Below are 24,508 nucleotides of genomic sequence, written 5' to 3'. Positions count from 1 at the left end.
GCAGAAAGTAGGGGGATGTGTGAGGCTTTAATAATACCTTGCTAGCAAAGGCTTGTATTAAAACTCCCCAAAGTCATATAGACTCCCTGGCATTGGATTAGTGTTGCTGCCACCATCCAAATGCAAAACCCTTTTGAGAACACAAGAATCACATTTGGGAATTCCTTCCCATGGGCCTTTAAGATCTTTTAATCCTCCCTCTGGAAAGAGTATGAAAACTTTAATTTCTCTTAGTAGTTTAGCTGTGCAGTCTTAAGCACATGCACACAGAACTCCTGCCTTCCAGGATTCAGGAATCAGCTTGTGGTCCTAAAAGGGTGACTTTTATTAACCACAAAAAAAAATGGTGAAATGTTACTTGGTTGCTAGGTGTTACAAAGCAACTGAAAAAAGAATTAAAGAACAGAGAATTTCTTCCCTTGGATTCAGTTTGGAAAGTTACAGTGTAAAGGAGAACCTATGTGTGCTCAGCATAGGGAAGTCCAACAAACCCAAAAATAAAGAAATATTCCCCGTTCTACTCACGTATCTGTTGTTCCTTCCATAGGCATGGATGTCACTGGATACTTCATGCCCGGGTTCCTTGCTTAATTCATATCTCCCAGGCTCTCTTCTGATCACACAGGAACAGGAAGGTTACTGCATCAAATTGAAAAACCCCCATTATGCTTCCATTGGTTCTCCTAGTCTCCTGACAACTCACTTCTTGGTTCCTAGCATTCCTGCTGACTGTAAGACACACTCTCAGTGGTTTTAACCCTAACTGTCGAGAAAATTAAGATTGGGTCTTCAGAATTAACTACTGAGAAAAGACATTAGTTAACTGAATGGCTGGAATGTCCAGAAAAGGATATAACCATCACCACCTCATTCATCACAGGGGTTAAGACTCATGACAGTACATTAGGGCAGGGTGGCCCCATATGACATTTATTTTCCTATCTGTGAAGCTCGAGCAGCTTCTGCTTCAGAGATACAGTTTTATGCACTAAAGGTATTCCTGTATTGTTGTTAAAATTAGTAACTCTGTGAAGCATTTAACCACATCAAGAAGAGGTACACCATGTTTTTTTCTCAATGATACTTGTGGCTGGCTGTTCCAGGGAAGTGCCCCATGAGGTATTATGTTCTTCTTGTTTTCTGCGTCCAGGAATTCTTCTCTTAAGTCTGGATGGATGACTACAGTGGTGTAACTTATTACAGCAAGACATACTGTATGTTCAGAAAAAAAGTTTTACTGAATGTCAGCTGCACCCATCATATATGCCAGTCAGAGACAAACTGGATTCTTGACAGACTAATTCTTGAACTGTTTTCTCCCACAAACCCTTTGACTATGTTTTATGTTTGGATTATAAACTCTTTTGGAGAAGGTCTGTTTTTTTATGTGTATGCATGACAGCATAGGAGGACCCTCATCTTAATTCAGGTCTCTAAGAACTGCAGTCATCAATGAAATAACAGTAACAGTGATGTTGAAGAGGAAGAGGATACTTTTTTTTCATTATACCAGGCCTATTGATGGGGAAGCCGGGGGCACCTGCTTCGGGATCCAGGCCAGGGCTCCCAGCCACTGCTACCACGGAAATGGCAGCAACTGGAGTCCAGGGCCCTTTAAATCTCTGCTGGAGCCCCAGAAAAATGCCCTGGAATATGCAATACTTAATATGATAAAATTCCCTACACCATGTGAGCTGGATTGCTCAGAGGATGAGTAGTACTGATCAGGGTCAGCAAGCAAAATAGGAAGGAGATCCACTTTTTCCTGAATTGGTAGAAAACTCAATAATTCAAGATCTGCAATGCTCGTGAATATGAGATGGTGCTTAATAAATAATGTCAAACCATACTTTTTGTAGCTCCTATTTTAAGAATGTAATATATGTTTACTGCTGGATAGTCACAAATTTTTTACATAATCTATTTCCTCACACTTTACGTGTGTGTTTGTATCACTGTCTTCTTGACTTTCATTCCCAAACCATCTCTCTCTCTGGAGGGTGCTAGGAGGAGTTATCCAACATTTTGAGATTACATATCATTTGCTATTTAGATATGAGTTGCTCATTTTGGGGGGGCTTTAAGGGCAAAGAAGTCCTTAAAGTGCCACACCCAGCTCCGGAGCCGCAGATTGCAGACCCCTCAGTAGTGGGGGGGAAGATTTTTCATCTCTACATTATCAGTTTGTATCCCATCCTTGTTTATAGTGACCCAAGTCATCACCATCGTAAAGCCATCATGGCCTGGATGGAATGGCTTTGTGGTCTCAGTCTAGGCTTAGTGGACAGGTGCCTCATCACAAAATCACCACTGCTGAGATGCTAACTGGTAGCCTTCTTTACAATTTCAGTGGAGAGGCCAAGGACGGAACGAGCCTGGAACAGTAATTATCCTCTCATTCCTAGACTCTGTCTCACCACGTCAGGTATAGTGAAGGAAACCTTGTTCTATTCATAGTGTACCTGTTCTGTACATGAACAGAAGACTTCATCCTTCAGGCAGCTTTTAGGAATATTAAATTCACTTATAAAAGTAATATATTCAGAGCACAGCTACGTAATGGCGTCAGTATATGCTAGAAAGGAAAAACGAGGGCCCTCTTATGCAGTCACTGAGTCCTAGATCTGGAAAAGCACTTCTGAACATGCTTCACTTCTAGCCTATGAGTAGTCTCGCTGAGGTCAATGGAATTAAATCTAAACTTGTGTGTAAGTACTTTGCTGGATCAGGGTTTAACAGTACTGTAATTCCATTGGCTTTCCTGGAATTTCTCTGGATTTGCAGTGGGACAAGTGACATCTGTGTCACCAGAGTCTTTGGCCATACTTTTATATAATTCCAGCTGTGAAAAGATGGAGAAACTATGAGGATTATTATCGGTAGCCATGTTAGTCTGTATCTTTGAGAACAACAAGAAGTCCTGTGGCCCCTTATAGACTAACAGATATTTTGGAGCATAAGCTTTCATGGACAAAGACCTGCTTCATCATATGAAGATTATTGTAAATGTTAAGTACTGTAACTGAGATCAGAATCTTGCTCTCTACCTTTATAGTAGAAAAAATTATATCTTCTAATCAATGAAGGCTAATTAAAAATACATAACTGAACAGCTTGCTAGACTGATTCCATTTGCTCCTGTCTCACCCTCACTTCTCAAACTGAATTGCAGACCTCCCACTTTGAATCTGCATTCCAGCTCTTTAATTTCTACAGTGACACTGTAAGAATGCAACCATGACAAACTCTTCAGTCTTTTTTTAAGCTTCTGTTGATTTTTTAAAAGTTCTGCTGCTTTCAGAGCCCATTATTTGGTTTTCTATTGTCCAACTCAAATTTGCTATCTTTATTTAGGAGGGACACGAAAAATGTTGAGGGCATGCTGCACCACCATGGTGCTAAAGTTTTGTGCTAGTGTAACTCCGTGAAGCCAATGACATTACATATGTGTAAAATGGAAGTAGCACTATGGTGAGTCAGGCTATGACTTTTTTCAAAGTGTTCCTGTAGGACAGTGCACCCTAGTGCAAAGAAACATGCATCTGCATTTCTTGCTCCAGATGGCCACAGATAAAGCTGATAGTTATTGCCAACTACCTATTGGTTTTTTTTTACAGACAACATTCAATATTAAATCCAGTACATAAAATCAAGACTCTTCTAAAATCAGGATGGCTCCTTCCTCTCTTTCTCTTATTAAAAATGAATCTCACTCTGTAGGCAGGTTTCCTCAACAATAACTGTCTCTCATAAGAGAGTGCTCCTGTCATTTTTCCTTTCTGATAAATGCACATCAAGGAAAAACATTTGCTTTTATGTTTCCTTTTCAAGAGCAAACTTAACAGTTCAAGGAAAATATTTACTGAATACATTGAAAAGCACATTGCTTTGCATTATTTATATTAGATACCAATAAATGTAATACCCAGAATGTCTTTGGACATAAATTAGTGATGTTAGAAAATAACAGAGACCTCCCATGCCGCATCTACACAGACAGCTTCTGTCAAAAGAACAGTCCTTTTGTCAACAAAACTCACCAAGCGTCTATATGGCTAAAGCGCTCTGTTGAGTGTTTGTTGATGAAACTCAGCTGTTCAGTCGGCGGCGCTATCCCTGCTCCCAGTCAGGAATAGTGCCTCGGTTGACAGTGTTTTGTCAACAGCATGCCCATGTAGACAATTCACTCAACAAAGAGGGCTTCCAGTTCCCCGGGTAGCCCTGTCTGCAGAGCTTCCAGTCAGCTGTTCTGTCAAGAGAGAGGGCAGGGCAGCATGGCTGCTCTCTGTCGACAGAGTGGATTGCTCTTTAGATCTGCTTTTATGTGTAGATGCAATCTGTTGACAGAGGTACTGACAAGGTTTCTCTGTCAACAGTAACTTCTGTCGACGGAAGCTGTCCGTGTAGACATGCCTTTTGTTTGCATATATTGTGGAACTGGATTTGAAGCAAACGACTACTTAAAATGCAGTATGGAAAAATCCAGTATGACAACATTACAACCTTTTCTTTGGTCTCAGACATATAGCTTAAGAACAAAGCTGGGCGTCTTGAAAACGTGTGTATTCAGCAGCATGTTGTACAAATGTGCGACGTGGGTGATAACGAATGATTCGAAAAGAAGAATATTGGCGTTCAAAAGGAGTTGTTATAGAAAGATTCTGAGAATAGGATGGATGCAGAAGGTCACCAATGAGGAATTATATAGGAAGATACAGCTGAAAGAGAACCTGCTGCAGAAGGTAATAAAATGGAAGCTACAACTATTTGGACATATTTGCGGAATGAACGACGAACAAAAAATCAAGACCCTAGTATTCGGCATAATGGATGGTTCAAATAGGAGAGGCAGACCCCACAGAGAATGGATAGATGATGTAGTACATTAGTGCGGAGCTAGTCTACAGAAATTAAGGCACTCTGCACTGGATTGGGAAAGATGGAAGGAAATAGTGAGAGAGGCATCGGACACCAACTGGCGCTGAGCCTATGGTTATTGATGATGATGATATAATGAAACGTGATCTTGGACAGTGTTATCTGACAGCTTAAGGGTGGAATTAGAGCTTTGGGGAACGGAGAAGACCTCAGGATGAAAAAGCTTGAGTTAGAACAGAGAGTTTATAGAGAGCTCGAGGGGGTTAAGGAGGAAGTTTAGAAACAGGGAATTTGTGGGTGGCAAAACTTGTAGGGAAGAAAATTCGGAGGGTCGGAATTAAGCAGTGGGCTGAAGATTGTATCGGGGAAAACTTGTGAGGAGGAGACAGTTTAGCAATACTCAGAGCAAAGAGGCCCTTGGAAAACTTGAGGGGAGGAGAGATTAAGGAGGAGTCTTGGTGAGGAGATGAGAGAGCTCAACAATCATTGGGGGAACAGATGGAAAACCAGCTTCCTTCTGTGAAACCTTGGCTCAATAGCAGGGAAAATCAGTTGGTTTTAAATCATACATTCTGTACCCTCAAATTCCAGATAACATCTTTTAATGTTTTAACTCTACTCCATGACTGAACTCCAGACATATCCCAATGTTCCATTTACTTCAGTGTAGCTGCATTAAGCTTACACCAAGGCTAAATTATGACATTGCGGCTATGTCTACACTAGCCAAAAGCTTCGAAATGGCCATGCAAATGGCCATGTCGAAGTTTACTAATGAAGCACTGAAATACATATTCCTTATTTCTATGAGAAGATGGGAATAAGGGAACTTCGAAGTAGCCGGGGTCCTTTTGAAAAGAAGCCCCATCTGGACGAGTCGCGCGGCGGTGAGCCGTGTCAATTTCGAAGTGCCGTGGCTGCCTGCATGCTAATGAGGCGCTGAATATGTATTTTGGCGCTTCATTAGTAAACTTTGAAATGGCCATTTGTATGGCCATTTCAAAGTTTTTGGCTAGTGTAGACACGGCCAGTATGTTTAGGTCAAAGACTTCAGAATGCTTTTTTTTTTTTTCTTCTTGGACTTCCTCTTGGTTGGAAGACAATGCTGTCTGTAAGCAAAATTATTACAATGAAATCTTTTGTTTATTTGGATCTGATTTTCCCCCAACTTACACCAGTATAAATCAGGAGTAATCCATTGAAACCTTTGTTATTACACCTGTATAAACCCACTGTGAGATCAGAATCAGGGCCACTGTATTTTCAAAGAAATATCACAGGAAAAATTGTGTTTATGTAAAATAATAGTGTAAAGTGTTTAGGGCTGTACTGTTCCTATTACTTAACCCTTGTACTCCACATGGAGCATAGGTCATCTACAGTCTCCTCCACTTCACTCTATCTGGGGATAAAACTTCAAGCTGGCTCCAGGAGTATCCCAGTTGTTGTCCTTCAATCTCAGTAGACCTTCTCCATGTTGTCCAGTGTCTTCCTCTTTTGCATTTTCCTTGCAGGTTCCATGTGAGAACTTGATGGACTATGCTAGAGCATAATTTTCTGAGAGTGTAGCCCAGCCATCCCTGCTTTCTTCTCTTGATTTCAAAATCAACGTCCTGCTCTGTTCCAAAGCTCCTCATTTGTGACAAAGTCTTGCCATTTGATGCAAAGGATGTACCTCAGGCATCTGTTTATGAATGTCTGTAGCTAGTGATTTGAAGACTTTTTAGTACACTGGGTCTTGCATCCATACAAGAGCACACTCTTCACATTTGTGTTGAAGATCCGCAGTTACATCTTTGCAGATATTATTTGTGAGCTCCATATGGGACGGAGAGTCTTGAATGCAGCTGTTGCTTTCCCTATCCTGGCACTGATATCCTTATCTTTTCCCCCATTTATGCCCATAATACTCCCCTAGTAGGTGAACTGCTTCACATCTTCCAGGTCATTTCCTCCCAGTGTGATGGTGGTGGTGTTGGACTGGTTGATCCTCATTGTCTTCGTCTTTCCCTTGTTAATGCTCAGACCAGTCATTGAGGCAGTTTTGTCTAGTGCTGTGACCTTTTCTTTCATGCTTTCACGTTGGTGTGAAAGGAGGGCGACATCATCAGCAAAATCAATGTCCTCTAGCTGTTTGAAAAGTGTCTACTCAACGCGTCATTGATGGCCATCTGTTGTCCTGTTCATAATACAGTCCACTGTGATCAAGAACAGGAAAGGCAACAATAGGCACTCAGGTTGCACTCCCAACAGTATGCTGAAGGATTCTGTCAAGACACCATTGTGAACAACGTGGCATGTTGAGGGTTCATGTGAGTAATGAATCAAGTTAATAATTTTGGATGGGATGCCATGGTGTTGCAGCAGTTTCCACAAAATGTCTCTATGAATGCTGTAAAGCCTTTTTCAGAGTCTGTGAAGGTTATGTACATGGCGGAGTTCCACTCAAACGACTGTTCTATGATCACTCTGTATTGCTATTTGATCAGTACAGGATCTCTCTCTTCGGAAGCCAGCCTATTCTTCCCTGAGCTGTCTATCGATTTCTATCTTCATTCTCTCCAAGAGAATCCTATTGAACACTTTTCCTGGAACAGACAGTAATGTGATGCCCTTCTAGTTCTTGCATTCCTTCAGGTTGCCTTTCCTTGGAAGCTTTGATAAGAAGGCCGTGTTTCCAGTCTTGTGGGATCTCTTCAGTGTCCCAGATTTTCCCAGATAGATTATACATCAGGTTGACTGATGTTTCCCTATCTGCCTTTATTGCTTCTGCAGGGATGTTGTGTGGTCCAGGTGTTTTTCTGCTTTTCAGATGGGCAATGGCTTTTCGGATTTCTTTTTTTGTAGGTCTGCTGCTGTTAATTTGCAGCGTTATATTTGCAGGTGGTCATTTGGGAGGTTCCATGTGGGCATGGCAGTTCAGTAACTCTTCAAAGTGTTCCTTCCATCTACTAAGCTGCTCACTTGGGTTTATTTTAACAGTCCCTTTCTTATCCTATGCTGGCTGAGCCACTGTACACCATGACCCAGCCAGCTTCCATGTGATGTTACAGAGCTCTTTCAAGTTTCTGTGTCCTGCAGCTTGTTCAGCTTGTTGTGCAAGGTTTTCCACAAAGTTCTTCTTGTCCCATTTTACAGCCTTTTTAACTTCTTTGTTGGCTTCTAAATACAGTCTCTGAGCTTCCACTGTGGCTGCTCTTGTTTTGCCATTGTTGATTGCTAATTTTCTGTCCTTTCGTTCCTTCAGTTAATCTTTCATTTTGGAGGTGCATAGGCAGGCCAGCTGACGGAGGAGCAGTGGGCAAAGGGGGCAGTTGCTCTGGGCCCAATGTTTCAAAGGTGGTCGAGAGCTCTGGCCATTGCCACTGCTACTTTGGCAGTGGCAATGTTCAGAGATCCAGGCCTCTTTGAAGTGCCACAGCAGCACTGCTCCACCGCTTTGGGTGACTCTGAGGGAGGGTTCCCAGTGCCACAGTCCTGGTGGCGTTAAGGGCTGATTGCCCTTGGACCCCACCCCTTCTGGGCAGTGGGGAGCACGCTCCCTCTTGCCTTGCCCCAGGGCCCACAATGGCTGTTGCCCCCGCTGTGCATAGGATCCACACATGGTCATGACTGACACTGAAATCTCGGGCTATGTCTAGCTTACAGGAATTTGTCGGATATCTTCCAACAAAACTTCTGTCGACAGATCGCAGCCAAACTGCCAAACAGATTGCAAGAGCAATCCACAGTGTCAACAGAGAGCATCTGGACTGCCCGGACGCTCCCTCAGAAAAACGGCCAACCGGAAGCACAGCAGACAGGGCTGCCCGATGTCCAGGAAGCCCTGTCTGTCGACTGAGGCCCCCCTGGAATGCCCAGACTGGCTTTCTGTCAACAGATCTCTGCCAACAGAGGCGTTGTTCCTTGGGTCGGGTGGGGTACATCTGTCAACAAAAGTGCTGCGTTCTGTTGACACTTTGCGGGTTTTGTCGTCAAACTGGCCACTGCTGACAAAAATCCCGTAGTGTAGACGTAGCCTGGGTGTGCTTCATGAAAAGGAATCATGCCATATGCACTCATTTTCTTTCCTGATGTTTGTGCCATAAAAGCAGTTACCACATGCATTCACTATACCTGCATTCAATGTGTCAGGTGTCATTCTGGCATAATGAAGAGCTCTGTGAACTCAAAAGCTTATCATAGAATCATAGGCCTGGTCAGGACCTCAAGAGGCCATCAGATCCAGTGCCCTGCACTCCTGGCAGAACCAAGCTCCAGTTAGACCATCTCAGACAAGTCAGTGTTTGTCTAACCTGCTCTTAAAAATGTAGGAGTTTTGTCCCTTCCACCAACAGAAGAGGGTCCAGTTAAAGATACTACCATGCCGAGCTTGTCACTCCGGCATAAAGAAAGGCAGAAATGTGACCATTCCTTTCCTTGCTCCCTACAGCATGGCATGCCCCTCTCCCATTCAGCATAGGTGGGCAGGAGCGGGTAGGTAGGACTTGGAGGAAAATCAGAGAAGAATAGTGAGTCTGAATTACAAGTTTAGCCAAACATGCAGAGAGAGACAAAGACTTGCACTTCTGCTGATCTTATGATAAGACTGTAGCCGGAGACTCATTCTTTCTCTGTGTAAGTAGTCTAGGGGCCACTACATGGGACAGTGAACCACACCTAGGTGTGTGGATTACAAGGCCACTGAAGCTGATTGTATTATATTGGTATAAAACTGACAGTACGAGAAGTCAGGCCCAATTCATTGACATAAGTGCACACCTTGCACAAATCCAAATAAATATTTGATGTGCACAAATGACTTTATCAGTGAAACCCCAGCTGTATAGCCGACTGAGCAATCAGACACCCAATTGTGCCATGTAGGAATGTGGAGGTGGATGTCCCTCCATGAAAGACAGTTGATTTACACCCATTTCTATTAGGTTTGAATGGAGGCAGGTTACTCAGATTCTGTTCTCAGTACCAGGGGTATGGAATTTTCAAACTAGAGTTAGTACATCTGCAAATCCAATCACTTATCTAATGGGCAGGGCTGTGCCGAGGGGGAGGGTATGGCCTGGGGCAACACTCCCCCATTACCCCTCCCATCCTCCATCCCTGCCCCGCCCCTTTACCCCCCTCTCACACTCACCACATGGGCAGTGGAAGCTCCAGCCTGCTCTGCCTTGGTGTGCCATGCAGCCCTCCCAGCCTCCTTATCCCCACTTCTCTCCAGATGGTAGGAACCAGAGGGGTGCCCTGCTTCCCATTGTTGTGGCAAATTGAGGCATAATGGACCAGAAGGCCAGCACAATGCATCAGTCTGCCACTCCCACCACCTGTGTGATGAGAGAGAGGAGACCCCCTGGCCCTGCTGTTCCTGCTGCTGCTGCTGTTGCTGTGTGCATCCCCTGCCTGCTGGTAATCTCCCAGCCCAGCCCCAGGTAATCCTCCCTCCTCCCATGTGTAGGATGGCTGGGGTGACCACTTCAGGTCCCCCAAAAGCGCAGGTCCTTGGGCAGCCACCCCAACTTATCCTATGGACTCTGCTAACAGGAACATTTTGATCTTAGCATGTTACCAAAGCATGTGAAAACATGCATATTTTTATTGCTCTTGTGCAGGTCTTCTATCAATCTAGTTTTAGCCTTGGATGTGTCATGTGGAAGGCATTGGTTTTCTTGGTTGAAGTTCTCCTGGTAATGGATAAAAATCAGCTATTTATACTGAATGTTTTAAGATCCATTAGCAGTCTTTGAAGTAATTGATCTCCTGACCCACCCATTCACCCACCTGAATTCTGACAGGTGTGGATGAAAGTGCTCTTGGATGGCTTCCTCTTTCTTTTGTGAGGTACTACTAATGAGTAGTGTGAGGTAACTGCCCCTCTGACCCAGGGCTTCCTTGAGCAGGATTCTACTCTTGCAGAATTCTATACAGTCACCTCTGCTTGTCAAAGTTTATGAGACTGTGGGGGTTAGGAAATGTTTGGAGCAGCAGCACCATCTGTATGCTGTAGTCTGCTGGAGACACACATACACACACACCTCCTAGAGCGGGCAGGGACCTTTGGAGGTCATCTAGTCTAGTCCCCTGCCCTCTTGGCAGGACCAAGCACCACCCCTGACATCTATTTGCCCCAGTCCCTAAATGGCCTCCTCAAGGATTAAGCTCACAGCCCTGGTTTTAGCAAGCCAATGCTCAAACCACTGAGCTATCCCTCCCTCCACTACCCATGGGTGTTTGAATAAGGCATGTTGTGCACAACTGTGATTGTGCTGTGGAGCACATTGTGCATGTGAAAATATTTAAATACGTTTTGCAGAAAGGGTCATTTCCACTTAGGTTGCTGGCTGTGGTCACCAAAAAAGCTGCAGAGGTCACCGAGTCTGTCAGAAGCTTTGGAAGCTGCTGTCATCACCCTCTAATTAGCCCAGACAAATAGATCCTTCACTGGCTGTCTTTATGGCAAGGATTGTAGACTAGTCACAGGCAGTATCTGTAGCTCAGTCTTCACAAGAAGCTGCAAATGTTTTCCTATGGTGTCCCAAGTCTATAATAACCTTGTGCTGCACCAAACAATTGTGGGTCATCCAGAGAGCTGTGGCTGGACAACATGCAAGGTGGCAGAACATACATACAGAACAGCCTCTATGAATTGCTGTGGTCAGAATCCAGTCCATCCTTTAGGCAGGGCACAGTGTAAGTCTGCAGCCATGGACTGAAACAGGAGCACCATAGCTGGGCACTCCTTTCTCCTCTCAGTTACACCTGTGTAAAATGGGAGTAACTGTTGAAGTCAATGGAATAAAACTGGTGTGAGAAGAAGCAGCCTCCCAGCTTTCCTCAGCCTGATGCTAACACCTGCTATAGTCTATGGGCAGCAAGCATGGTGCTAGTGATGTGAAATTCCTCAGCTATCCCCCTCCACTGTTGATTTATCCAGCACCAGTGAAACACTGATCCACTGAATCGGGCCTGCCATGGCCCTTAGGCCTATGATGAAAGTTTGTCACTAAACTACTGATCCACCTTGACACACAGCATGTAAAAAGAGCCTTGTAGGTTCTGGGTTCATGGTAATATGCAAGCCAAATTGTGCTATCAGCCATACCGCTACCAAGCACAGTCTTCGGAAACACCTGTGCAACCCTACTAGCCTTAAATTAATCTAAGGGCATGAGTTGCCCCGAAGGACCCGAGAAAATTTTCAAGCAAACCAGCTAGCTCTAAATAGGGTTTTGTCGAGCATCATACCATAATTGATGGATTAGGTTGGATTTTGAATTAAAACCTGTTTCCTTAGGGTATGTCTACACAGCAAATTTATTTCAAAATAACGTCTGCCATTTCGGAATAACTTTGCTAGCATCTACACAATGCAACCGATATTTCGAAATAATTTTGAAATAGCAATTGGCTTATTTCAAAATAGGTAAACCACATTCCATAAGGAATAGTGCCTATTCTGAATTAGCTATTTCAAAATAAGGGCTGTATAGACTCAGGCTGCATCTACACTATGGGATAAATTCAAATTTAAGGCAGTTAGCTCAATATTACCACATCACTGTCTATACCATTAGCTTGGTTTTGGGAGCACTAATATTGAGCTTACAATATCGCCATTACCTGATGGATATAGCATCGAGCTCAAATTCAGAAGTTCATTTAAAGGCCAGTGTGGAAGCGCCACATCTTAAAATTGAATTTATTGGCCCCCAGAGGTGTCCCGTATGTAACCCACAATGCCCCTCAGTGCTCCACTCTGGCCGCTGCTCTCTAGTTAATTTGGTAGCAGGAAGACCTTGAATTTCAAAGCAGGAGCAGTAAGCCTGTGTCTGTGGGCTCATGTTTGTATGAGAGCCTGAGAAATGTCTTTCTTTCTTTGCTATTTGAGCTGTGAGAGCATCTGCCCATTACAAATAGCCCCTGTGTGGAGTTCGTGGTTCTGTCTCTACACTTGTTATTTTTTTCTGCACTGCCTGGCACCAGCTGCTGCCCCACTGCACCAAATGGCAACAAGGCTGTAGTGGGGGTCCTGTTTGCATAAGATGCCAAGAAACTTCTCAGTGGTTTACATTTGTGCATGAACCCTCCTCCCTCCCCCACAAGTGCCACGCAGTCAGGATCTTTCCCACACTCATCCACATCAAGTGGGTAGCCCCCGGCCCAGTAAAGGGATGTGCCTGTCGTTCAATGCTGACCAACCTGCCAATATGTCCAGCTTGCACACGTTTAGGGCTCCAAGGGTGAGAAAGATATTCGGGGGTTTGCAGCTACCGGGTGAAGTCTCCCCCAGCAATTAAGATACTTGGGGAGGACCACTTCAAGTGACCTCCCACCGAACTCGCACTTCCCCAAACCCATAGCATGAGACCACTGGGGCTTGCAGCGGCTGGGGGAAGTCTCCTCTGGCAGCTAAGACAGTCATGGGAGCTACTTCAACATACCAAGCGGCTCTGCAGCTGCAGACTACAGTGTCCCCCCACCAACACACACACTGCCAGAAACGTTTTCAGGAGCTTTCTGTCCATTGCAGGCACCTGCTGGTTTGATATTTCAGTTACAAAATCTTTTTACTAAAATCTCCTATCTGTCTTCACGCTTTGACCCACTCAGAAGCATGGGGAGTGGGGCTAGTTGAGACTCCTGTCTGTGTTATAAGTTCAGTGTATGATATTTCACTGCCATCACCAGTGTTGGCAATATCCGTGTAGTGAAGAGGAAAGTCAAAAATTCTTTTTTCCTAGACTTTTCTATCCTCTTGCTTGTAACTTTGAGAATACAGTCTGGGCCCTTGTATTATTTTCAGGGATCACATGCAATGATGGGAGCGGGGACACTCAGTGGATGGCCAGTTGGGAACACAGTTGTTACACAGAAGCCTTATAGTGCACCAGAAAGCCAAAGACTCTCCCTTCAGCAGCAATCTTTTCTCAAAAACTTTTCTTCACGCTTTTCAGGGTCCCTGTATTATTTTCAAGAAAGTCAAAAATCTTTTTTTCCTAGACTTTTCTATCCTCTTCCTTCTTCCTTTGAGAATACAGTCAGGGTCCCTGTATTATTTTCAGGGATCAGATGCAATCACAGAAGGGGGAACATTGTGTGGATGGCCAATTGAGAATTCAGCTACAGAACAAAGACATTTCTGTAAACCTTTTTGCCATCCCTGTGGATTCCCTACTTTTCCCTCCTTTTCATGGAAAAAATGGATGTTTGCTTAGCATGGGAGGGGAATGAGGAAAATGCAGTGTGGGAAGATGATGTCAAAGACCAGCGAGCATACCCAGAATGCTATGGGGATGAGGGAACTGTGGGATAGGTTCCCACAATGCACTTCTGCAACAGTCAACGTTTGGCACTTTGAATGTGGCAGCAATAAGTTGACTTTGTGAGGCGCACGTCGGGAGTGAGGATGATCAGATTCGAACTTATTAATTCCAGAATTACAAAATCGATATTAATAAAATCAAATTTATCTCATAGTGTAGACGTAGCCTCAGAATAGAGCCTACTTCGAATAAGCCATAGTCCATCCAGTGGCTGTATTTCGAAATAGGCTCTATTGTGTGTAGACAATGAGGGCTATTTCAAAATGTGTTTCATGTGTAGCAGCATTATTTTGAAATAAGCTATTTTGGAAAATCTCTTCCGAAATAGCTTATTTCTAAATAACACTGCTGTGTAGACATACCCTTACTGAATATGTGTCAACTAAGCCAACTTATCTGTTACAGAATGACACAAGAGTTGTTGGGAATGGCATCTCTGCTTATGTTGCTAGGAGGCTTGGGAGAAGGTTCCATGTTGAGTGTGCTTGGGTGGTGATTTAGGAAGAAAGGGAATAATTCCTAATAGGGCTGTTTGGAAAAAAAATGTCTATTTTGCAAAAAAGCACTGAGGTTTATGAAATAGGAGACTATAACAGATGCTCTACTCTCAAGTGCACATACATGTGATGTGGATTTTTAGCAAAAGCAAAAACTGCTATGAAGGGGTTATCTCATATGTGTTTTCTTCTGTTATATAATTGTCCGTGACCATTTCAAACTAGAAGCTCTTTTTATATTACAAAATTTTGTCTTCTGTCACGCACAGATTGATTTGTAATTGTAGGGTTGCTTATGTTTTTGGGGCATCTGCTCTTTAACTTTCCTACTTCACAAGAAGATCATTGACAAACATGAAGTTTGGGGTGGAGATTTAAATGACATACCTAGTGTGGCAGGGCCAGGGCAGAGGGCCCCGTCAGAGGGAGCCCCTTCAGAGGGAGCCCAAACAAGCAGAAGGGTCTGCGGAGCACCAGCAGGGCAGTCACAGGCAGCTGGGCAGGAGATGGGTCAGCCTAATTGGGGCCAGCTGACTCCATGACTGGTGTAATAAGAGGCCTTTAAAAGCCCTTCACAGTGGGAAGGACAAGAGGAGAGTGTGAGGGGCGAGGGAACAGAGGTGAGGAGACCAGAGTAGTGGGAGAGAGAAGGTTTGAGAGAAGCAGAGGAGAATATCAGGAGTACCAGATACAGCAGAGGGAAGGTGAGGAGCTTCACAGTGAGTGCATAGACTTCCTAGCCCTGGTAACCCCGGACTCAGCCATAGACTGGGAAGAATTGGTCACCCAGAGAAGCAGATCAAAGCGGGGACTCACTGCTGCTGAAGCGTAGAGACAGTATCAGGGAGAATTGTCTGGGGAAGTGGCCCAGGAAGAAGAGCTGTGGCACCAAGGGCTAAGGGAGTCAGCCCTCCCCAGTAGCAGCTACTTAGGGTCCCTGGGCCAGAACCTGGCATGAGTGGGCAGGGATGCTGGGTTCCCCCCAGACCACCCCTCATCCCAGCAAGGGCAACTGAGCCCTTAAGTGGGACCAGTGAACTGAACAGAGGCCAGAAGCCCAGGAACAAGACTGACTGTTGCACAAGCTCCATGCCACAAGATGCTGAGCATTCTGGTCCTGACCTAGCAAAGAACTTAAGCACGTGCTTAATTTTAAAACAATGTAATTATCCTCATTGCTTTCCACAGGATTAGACACATACCTAAGGCTAAGAATGTGCTTAAGTGCTTTTCTGGATCAGGGCCAGAATGTTCAGCACCTTGCAGGATCAAAACCAGAAAGTTGCATAGTGTTTGCAAACAGATAGGGAAAAGAAAAAAGTGAGTGAACTTTCAGGCCTACCATCCTTGACAGTGGCCCTTTTAGTTCTCAATCACAAAAATATTATTTTGAGAGTGATTGAATCAAGGTTTTTAAGTGAATGCTCACAATTCTCAATCTAATGGAGCTATCTAGGGTTTCTCCATAATGCTCAGCATCATAGAATGCAAGCACTGTGTCTAGGTCATGTCATACCATACAGATAATAAATAAAGAAATAAAGAAATAAGAAGGTTATTGCAACATGAAATGTACCTCTTAAAGAGGAGTTTCAGTTTTAACTGAACTTTCTTGGTTTTGTGTTTCTAATAATAGATAATTAACAAAAGATAATGTAATCTGCATATCATTTGAGGGGTTTGTAATTTGCCATGGAGATTTTGGAGAGTGATTGGATTTTTTTAGATTTTGATTGATTGGTTTAGTTTTGATTTTGGTGGGGTACTTGGGATAGGCTAGTAAAAATAAAATTGCTGAACTCAAGAGTCATGTCTATGCAGTAGCCTTATTCCCAAATAAGCTGTTCCAGAATTATTCTGGAATAATTTATTCCAAAATAATGCTGCTACACACCAAAATGCATTTTGAAGTAGCCCTTAGCTATTTCAAAATATAGCATCTACACACAATAGAGCCTATTTCAAAACAGAATCATTGGATGCACTGTAGCTTATTTCAAAATAGGTGCTGTTCCTGTTCTTAACAGCACCTATTTCAAATGAGGTTTACCAATTTCGAAATAAATCAGCCAGTATTTTAAATTTATTTCAAAATAATGGTTGTATCATATAGAAGCTGGGATAGTTATTTCAAAATAACTTTGCTGCGTAGATCTAACCTAGATCTGCTTTCTGTTTGAATGATATTAAAAAACAGGGTTGATGTCTCTGTCTCCTTCATGTTACATATTCCTAGCAGCAATGCAGGAACTTCAAAAGGTCCAGAAGTTCAGTTCATTGTCTGATAATCATCAAGACTTTTGATTCTTAGCTGAACTTTATTCAAACATCTCAAGTCTGCAAAGTGTGTCTGGAAACCTCAAGAGAATAAATATATTTGACAGGTTTCTGGTAATTTTTGTGCCTAGTTGGACTACAAATAGCCCCCACAACTCATGGGATGTTTCAGCAGCTCTTTTTCAGGTTGTGCAGAAATGGGTGAAAATGACAAAGACTAGAAGATGGGAAGAAATTATGCAGACTGTCTAGGTCAGTGTTTCCCAAATGGTGTACCATGGAACCCTGGGGTTCCGCAAAGTGAAAATAAGGGTTCTGTGAGAAAAATCCATTATAGTAGCTGACTCCTCTGCAGCTCCCTGACCCGCTGCCACTGAAACAGTAAAACTAAATTTAATTGGTTTAATGGCCAGCAGGGCGGCAGGAGGGATCCGGCCATTAAACCAACTGAATTTAGTTCCATTATTTCAGCAGCGGCAGAGCAGGGAGTCACAGAGAGCCCCTCACTCATCCCACTACCTGAGTAGTGGCTGGTGGGTGTGGCTTGGCTCACCCCCACCAGCAGAACACCTCCATGCCAGCCTTCCTTCCGCTGGATGCACATGGCCACCTGGCTTAGGTTCCCCAGCCAGCACCATGGATGGGTTAGTCCCAGAGGCCTGTTTGAGGCTGATGTTGGTTAATCCTGGGGATCGGGGGGCAGGTTTGCAGGATGGCAGGGTAAAGCTTGGGTACTGGGGGCAGATTTGGGAGCTGAGGTGGTAAAGCCTGGAGAGGGGGCTGGGTTTGGGGGCTGAGGAGGGTAGAGCCTGGGAATGGGGTTCTGCAAATTTTTTTGAGTTTGAAAGGGTTCTGGAGCCAAATAAAATTGGGAAACACTGGTCAGGGGTGCCCAGAAGTCCCATATTTAAAGGGACAGTTCAATATTAAACCTTCCTGCAGACGTCCCAGTTTTTTCATAAAAATGGGCACATTGTCTTGTTCTTTCTCCTCCACATCAATACTGATAGGTTCTGCTCCTGGCCAGATAACTGCTTGCCAGCTGCCCTCCCACCAGGGTGAGTGTGTTTGTGTGTGTGGCAGGGGGAGGTGGTCTAGTGGCCAATGATGGGGGTTGATGTGCCAGTGGCAGGCAAAACAGCAGTGTGTGGAGCTGGCTGCTTCCTTTGCTGGTCTGATTGCACGGCCCCTTCTGCATGCCAGCTTTCAGCCAGCAGTGCCCACTCCCATCCAGTTTCTGGCTGGTACTGGCTGCACACTGTGAGCTGCAGTGGCTGGTGAATGCAAGCAGGCACCGGGTGATGTGCTGTTTCTGCTGCACACCCATTATGCTCTCCCCATCTCGCTCTCCTGTCCCTCCTGTGACCCTTCACCTCCCCACCCTGGCCCCTCTGCTCCTCTCTATCCCCCACCCCCCCACAGTGGGGCACTTCCTGCTCCCAGTGCTTTGCAGAGAACCAGGCACTGGTCAGAGCATTCAGCTCACCAGCAGCCTGGCCATCAGGTTCCTTCCTCTCTATTGCCTCTGGCTGGGCTGGCAAAGCCCAAGAGTAAGACCCTACAACCTGTGGTACTGGCCAGGAGGCTCTGAGCCCTACATGTGCCAAAGCCTCTCCACCTCTCCACTAAGCTCTGAAGCTGGAGGGGGGAAGTGATTTCCAGCCTGTTGCTGCCCTAACCTCGCAGGCAGCGCAATCCCTTGGAGGGTGTAGGACCTAGGACAACCCCGCCACTGTTTCTGTCCCACCTCTTCCAGCCCCTGCTCCACCCTTGCCTCATGCTCATTCCACCCTTTCTCCCTAGCCCCATCCCTGCTCCGCCCTCGCCTGCCCTCACTGCACTCCTTCCCCAAAGCCCCTCCCCCAAGCAACACAACTCGGTGAATTTCCGTGGGGCCTGGTGCAGGGTGGACGCAAGAGTTCTCCTATCCTCACTGTGGCAGCGGGTGCCACAGGAAGTGGAGTGACCCAACAATATACTCTGCCCCTCCATCTCCCAGCCAGGTTGCTCTGCTTTGCGGAGGTGGGAGGAAGTGGAGTGACCTGGTCCTTGCCTGCTCCGCTTCATTTCCCCAAGCCCACACCATGGAGAAGCAGAGCGACCCAGCTGGGAGATGGTGGGGCAGAGCAGACTGCTGGGTCAAGCTGCTTCCCACAGCTCCCTCTGCTGCTGTGAGCATGGGCAGAGGCTGACCCCTGCCGCTGGCCCCAGGCCTCCCAGGTAATCCCCCAGGATACCTTGGGCCCCGGAGGTTGGAGCAGACATCAGTATGGGGGATCATCCCACCCACAGGAGAGATATGTTGGCTACTGTGGGGGTCCCCAAAGTGCTAGGCCTGGGGCAGCCTCCCTGAACCATCCCGTGGATGGAACAGCTCTGCCTGCAGGCTCCACAACAGCCTCCTGGGCAGGGGCTTAGCACTCTCTTCTCTCTTCTCCCTCCCGCCCACTGGCCTGGGCCCTGCCCCGAGGAGTGCAGGGCTGCTTCATCCCCTAGGCACACTCCACTGTTGAGCCACCTCTCTGTCCAGTTTTGCTGAAACCCTGGCAGTCATGTTCCCAGACTGGTGCACAGTGCATCCTTATGGCTTAACCCCTTCCTGCCTTCACTGTAGCTAGGGGACAGGAGGCAGCTGGGTTATGTCAGTGCCCAGCACCAGCCTGGGGGTGTTAGCTGCCTTTTCACATTGTGCAGGCAGGAAGGGACAAGCCTTCCCTTCAGCTTTCAGCCACAGAGAGTGGGGGTGGGGGGTAGGGGAGAGATGAGCTCTGGAAAAGTATGAACCAGGCCATCACAACCTGCGTTTCCTGTTAGCTCTGTGCTTGTGCAGCCACTCCAGAGAGATTCAAATGCGGCTCTGCTGATTAGCACCATGCCCACTGCTAGTGTTTTTGTTTCTACTGGTGGTGCACATTTGCACAGGTCTTGGCGCACATAAAATTTTATCTGCACATGGATGGAGAAGATTGGAGGGAAAATTAATCATAGATGACTCATGGAAGCACTTGGAAGGTACACTGTCCCCCATGTCCCTGCCAGAATCTTATTAGCTAAGTGAAGTGTACCCCACATGCCTCCTCCCGCTCCCTCTGGGTAGCCCTCCCTGCACCCCATCTGCTACAGGCACTAGTCAGCCCTGTAGATCATCCCTTGCTTACCCCCTTTGCCTGTGACTCCCTTCCTTTCCCTCCCACACAGTGCTGAAAGGCTGCTGATGGCCAAGAAATCTGGGGAGAGGGGCCATGTGACCCTCCATGCCCACTCAAGTGTTGCCTCAGGAAGACACAGTGCCAGGGTCCATACTGGGGACCCAGTCCAGCATGGAGGGAGAAGACTGCCAGGCAGGGAGGGTTGGTCGGTCACCCTCCCCCCCATGTGAGAGAGTTGTGCCAGAGTGTGTGTGTGTGTCACCTCTCCCCATGGGAATCCTAAAGCCTTAAAGAGATGAAGATAGTACACGGTGTTTCTTTTTAACAGGGACTCAGTCAACTGGATGTTAATTGGAACATTTGTACTGCACACTTCCGATTGATTGCCATTGAACTCACTTGAAGATGAGTCACTTTACCAGGTGTCCCATATTCAGCACAGGGAAATATGTTCACCCAATCCAAACGATCTAAATAATTTTCAAAAAATGTTCAGTTTGCCTGAAATTTGGGATACGAGCTTGTATTGCTGATTATAATTTGAATCCCCACCACTTTTCCACCACTCCAGATTTGCATGTATGATAAGAGCTTTAAATGGTGTAAATGAGTAGGTCTTCGTTGTTCCCATTCCACAGAGCAGGGACGCTGAGGCCGGGGGAGATTGAATGGTTTACTCAAGGGCACAGAAGAAGTCTGTGGCAGAGCTGGGACTGGACAACAATTCTTCAGAGGCCAAGTCCTGGCCTATTCTCTCCAGTGCTGCCTCTTCTTTTTCAACATCTCAAGATAGCAGCACAGGCCAGACAGCACTTGGGGGCCAAACCATCTTCTCTCCTGATGCCACACAAAGGCTACGTCTACACGTGCACCCAACTTCGAAATAGCTTATTTCGATGTTGCGACATCGAAATAGGCTATTTCGATGAATAACGTCTACACGTCCTCCAGGGCTGGCAACGTCGATGTTCAACTTCGACGTTGCTCAGCCCAACATCGAAATAGGCACAGCGAGGGAACGTCTACACGCCAAAGTAGCACACATCGAAATAAGGGAGCCAGGCACAGCTGCAGACAGGGTCACGGGGCGGACTCAACAGCAAGTCGCTCCCTTAAAGGGCCCCTCCCAGACACACTTTCATTAAACAGTGCAAGATACACAGAGCCAACAACTAGTTGCAGACTCTGTATATGCAGCACGGACCCCCAGCTGCAGCAGCAGCAGCCAGAAGCCCTGGGCTAAGGGCTGCTGCCCACGGTGACCACAGAGCCCCGCAAGGGCTGGAGAGAGAGTATCTCTCAACCCCCCAGCTGATGGCCGCCATGGAGGACCCCGCTATTTCGATGTTGCGGGACGCGGATCGTCTACACGTCCCTACTTCGATGTTGAACGTCGAAGTAGGGCGCTATTCCCATCCCCTCATGGGGTTAGTGACTTCGACGTCTCGCCGCCTAACGTCGATTTCAACTTCGAAATAGCGCCCAACACGTGTAGACGTGACGGGCGCTATTTCGAAGTTACTGCCGCTACTTCGAAGTAGCGTGCACGTGTAGACGCAGCTAAAGAGAAAAGCTAGGGGAAATGCAGTAGAGTGCAAAGCACAAAAAGCCAGAATTTTACAGATATTCCACTGAGTAAGGACGTGATAGGTGGCAGGAGGGATTTTCTCACTAGAAATTCAATGGGAGTTGGACCCCTACGTACGTTTGAAAATCCCACGAAGCCCCCATCTGCATCTCTAGGCACCAACATGCATTTTGTAATCTGGCTCAGACTTCATAGTTCCAGGGCTTGGAGCTGGACATAATCCTCTCTCCAGACATATGTCTTGAGGTCTGGAGTGTAAGTTGCATAGGTTTTTAGGAGATCAGTGCCTCCCCTCCATTGCAAACAGAGGTGACTGGTGTGGGGAATCTAGGGGGGCCATCGGCCGTGCGCCCTTCCCCCTCCAACCCCTCCTCCACTCATGCACATACACACACACATCTTGTAGAACTGCAAAGGATCTTGAGAGGTCACCGAGTCCAGTCCCCTGCCCTCACAGCAGGACTGATCACCATCCCTGACAGATTTTACTTTTTTTAAATCTAACCTGTCCCAGCCCTTTCTCTGCCCATCCCCCATCCCCTCCCACCCCTGCTCTGCCTAAGCCCCACCTTCCGCTACCCCAGCTCTGCCCTCACCCACCCCTTCTCGGAGAAGTGCCACGCGGCTTTGCGTGCATGAGGGGCAGTCCACCTCCCCATCCCTGGGGTGGCACGGCCTAGGAGTAGCACGAGCTAGGAAGCCCATCCTGCTCTTGGGCCATGCCGCTCCTGGGGAGGAAAGAGACTGTTCCCGCACTCATTGGTGGCAACACTGTGGTAAGTGAGGGGGGCAGGACAATGTGGGGGTGCATGTGTCCCCCTGTGCATACCCCACATCGCCCATGATTGCTAAACTGTGAGCATCCCTTCCCAATCTTGGTGAGTCCATGCTTTTCTATTCTCCCCTCAAGGTATGCGGCTGGAATTAATGGTGGAACTGTCAGCATTCACTCCCTGTGGAATTTCCTAGGGAAATTACATTGATTTGCTGGCAGATAACAGTGTAGAGAGCTGTCGGTTAGCTTCAGACTGCTGCCATACTGACACATCCTTTCACTCCACGGAGCCCTGGGTGGATGGTGTCTGTGTGGGGAGGCTTTTGCAAGAAGGGGGATGGGGTGGATTACGCTGGTTCAGCTCTGTACCTTCTCCTGTATTTTTACACAGCAGATATTCATGCCCTCATCACTGCAGTGCGGTGCCCTTTGCAGTTTACTCGAGTACATATGTCATTTCAGCTCCAAGAAAAGGCCCTCTGCCTCCACATTCCAATGGAGTACATGCTCTGCAGGCATATAATAGGAATTTCCATTTGGATTTATTCTGTGCATGGATCCACGTCTTAAATGGTCTTGTCATAATGGACTATCAGCCTCCACACTTTCATTCACAGAATAAAATCTGAGCCTGTTGTGTATTGAAAGGGTACCTAGAGAGTATCTGGAAGTAATAATGTTTTCTGTTAGCTACTGGGAAAGGCAAGACAGATACAGTTTGAAATTCTTTTTCTTGATTGAAATCTTGTATTCTACATTTCAGATCATGAAGCAATTTTACGGGGAATTACATATTTCTTAGAGGGTGCCATTCATAGTAGGAATAGAACTAAAAGCCTATAATTTTAAAGAGGATAGTAATTTTGGGAGCTTTAATTTTTGTATGACACCTGAGGGTGCCTGATTATCTGTAGATGGTGCTGAGCATCGAGATCTGAAGTAACTCAAAATCACTTGTGACTTGAAAAATCAGGCTTTTTGTCTTTGGGATCAAATTCAACCCTATGTATAAATCCTTTGAGAAAGCTTTCCCAAGAACTAATGGTTTACTCAGTGGTAATTCAGATTATTGATCTTTTTTGGTTTTACTGCCTACACTAGCCATGTCAGTGACTCACATTCTTAAGAGAGGAACCTTAAAACATTGGTTATTGACAGTGCTGCAATTTGCACAATAAAGTTTAACAGTTTACATCCACAGCACAGCTTTATCAATGTTTCCAATGTATCACCTGCTCAGTTTATTGGTATTTATGCATACATTGATTCTCTCTCTCTCTCTCTCTCTCTCTCTCTCTCTCTCTTCTCTGGTTTCCCAAGCATGCAAACGCAAAGAACAAGAGCCGAATAAAGACAGGAACAATTCCCAGAAGAAGTCTCGCCTGGTTTTCACTGATCTCCAGCGCAGAACACTTTTTGCCATCTTCAAAGAGAACAAACGTCCGTCCAAAGAAATGCAGATCACCATCTCGCAACAGCTGGGCTTGGAACTTACCACTGTCAGTAACTTCTTCATGAACGCTCGGAGGCGCAGCCTTGAGAAATGGCAGGATGATTTGAGTACAGGGGGATCCTCATCCACCTCCAGCACTTGTACCAAAGCATGATTGGAAAAAAAGAAAAAGGCATCTAAATTGGGCACAACTCAACTACAAAAGAAAGAAAGAAAAGAATGAAAGAAAAGAAAGTATGGATTCTTAGTGGGGCCCTTCACTGGTGATTTGAAAGCACAATACTCTTGGAAAGGATTCTAGTCAAGCTGTAAACACAGGACACTTTTTAATGGCTATTTAGTCAGTTTTAGAAGAAGCAAATCACAAATTAGTCACTTTCTACATAGTATTCTATCCAAGACAGGCTAAGCATGTCCAAAATATAAGTGGGTCATTCATGATGCAATTTTTTTCCTGAGAACCAGCTATGGATCAGTATTGAAGGTGATAGGAGTATTTCAGGATTGCCAAGAGTTGATAGAGAAATAGTGCAAACATGTCTGATCTACTTTGTTTTCTAAATGCTCAGCCTTC

At 45.8% G+C, this 24,508-nt stretch overlaps 1 protein-coding gene across 1 annotated transcript in view; it reads left to right on the top strand.

Annotated features, from left to right (window-relative positions):
- ONECUT2 (one cut homeobox 2) overlaps positions 1–24,088 on the top strand; it is a 52,832-nt gene extending 28,744 nt beyond the window's left edge. The window contains exon 2 of the mRNA XM_074994334.1: positions 23,802–24,088. Within this exon, the coding sequence (XP_074850435.1) occupies positions 23,802–24,088 (287 nt within the window). The remainder of the gene's footprint in view (positions 1–23,801) is intronic.
- Positions 24,089–24,508: the final 420 nt, after the last annotated feature.

This window comes from Carettochelys insculpta, chromosome 5, assembly GCF_033958435.1.
Source record: "Carettochelys insculpta isolate YL-2023 chromosome 5, ASM3395843v1, whole genome shotgun sequence".
Classification (NCBI taxonomy): domain Eukaryota; kingdom Metazoa; phylum Chordata; order Testudines; family Carettochelyidae; genus Carettochelys; species Carettochelys insculpta.
The sequence above is the reverse complement of the archived record's forward strand: the minus strand, read 5'-3'. Positions and strand labels throughout refer to the sequence as shown.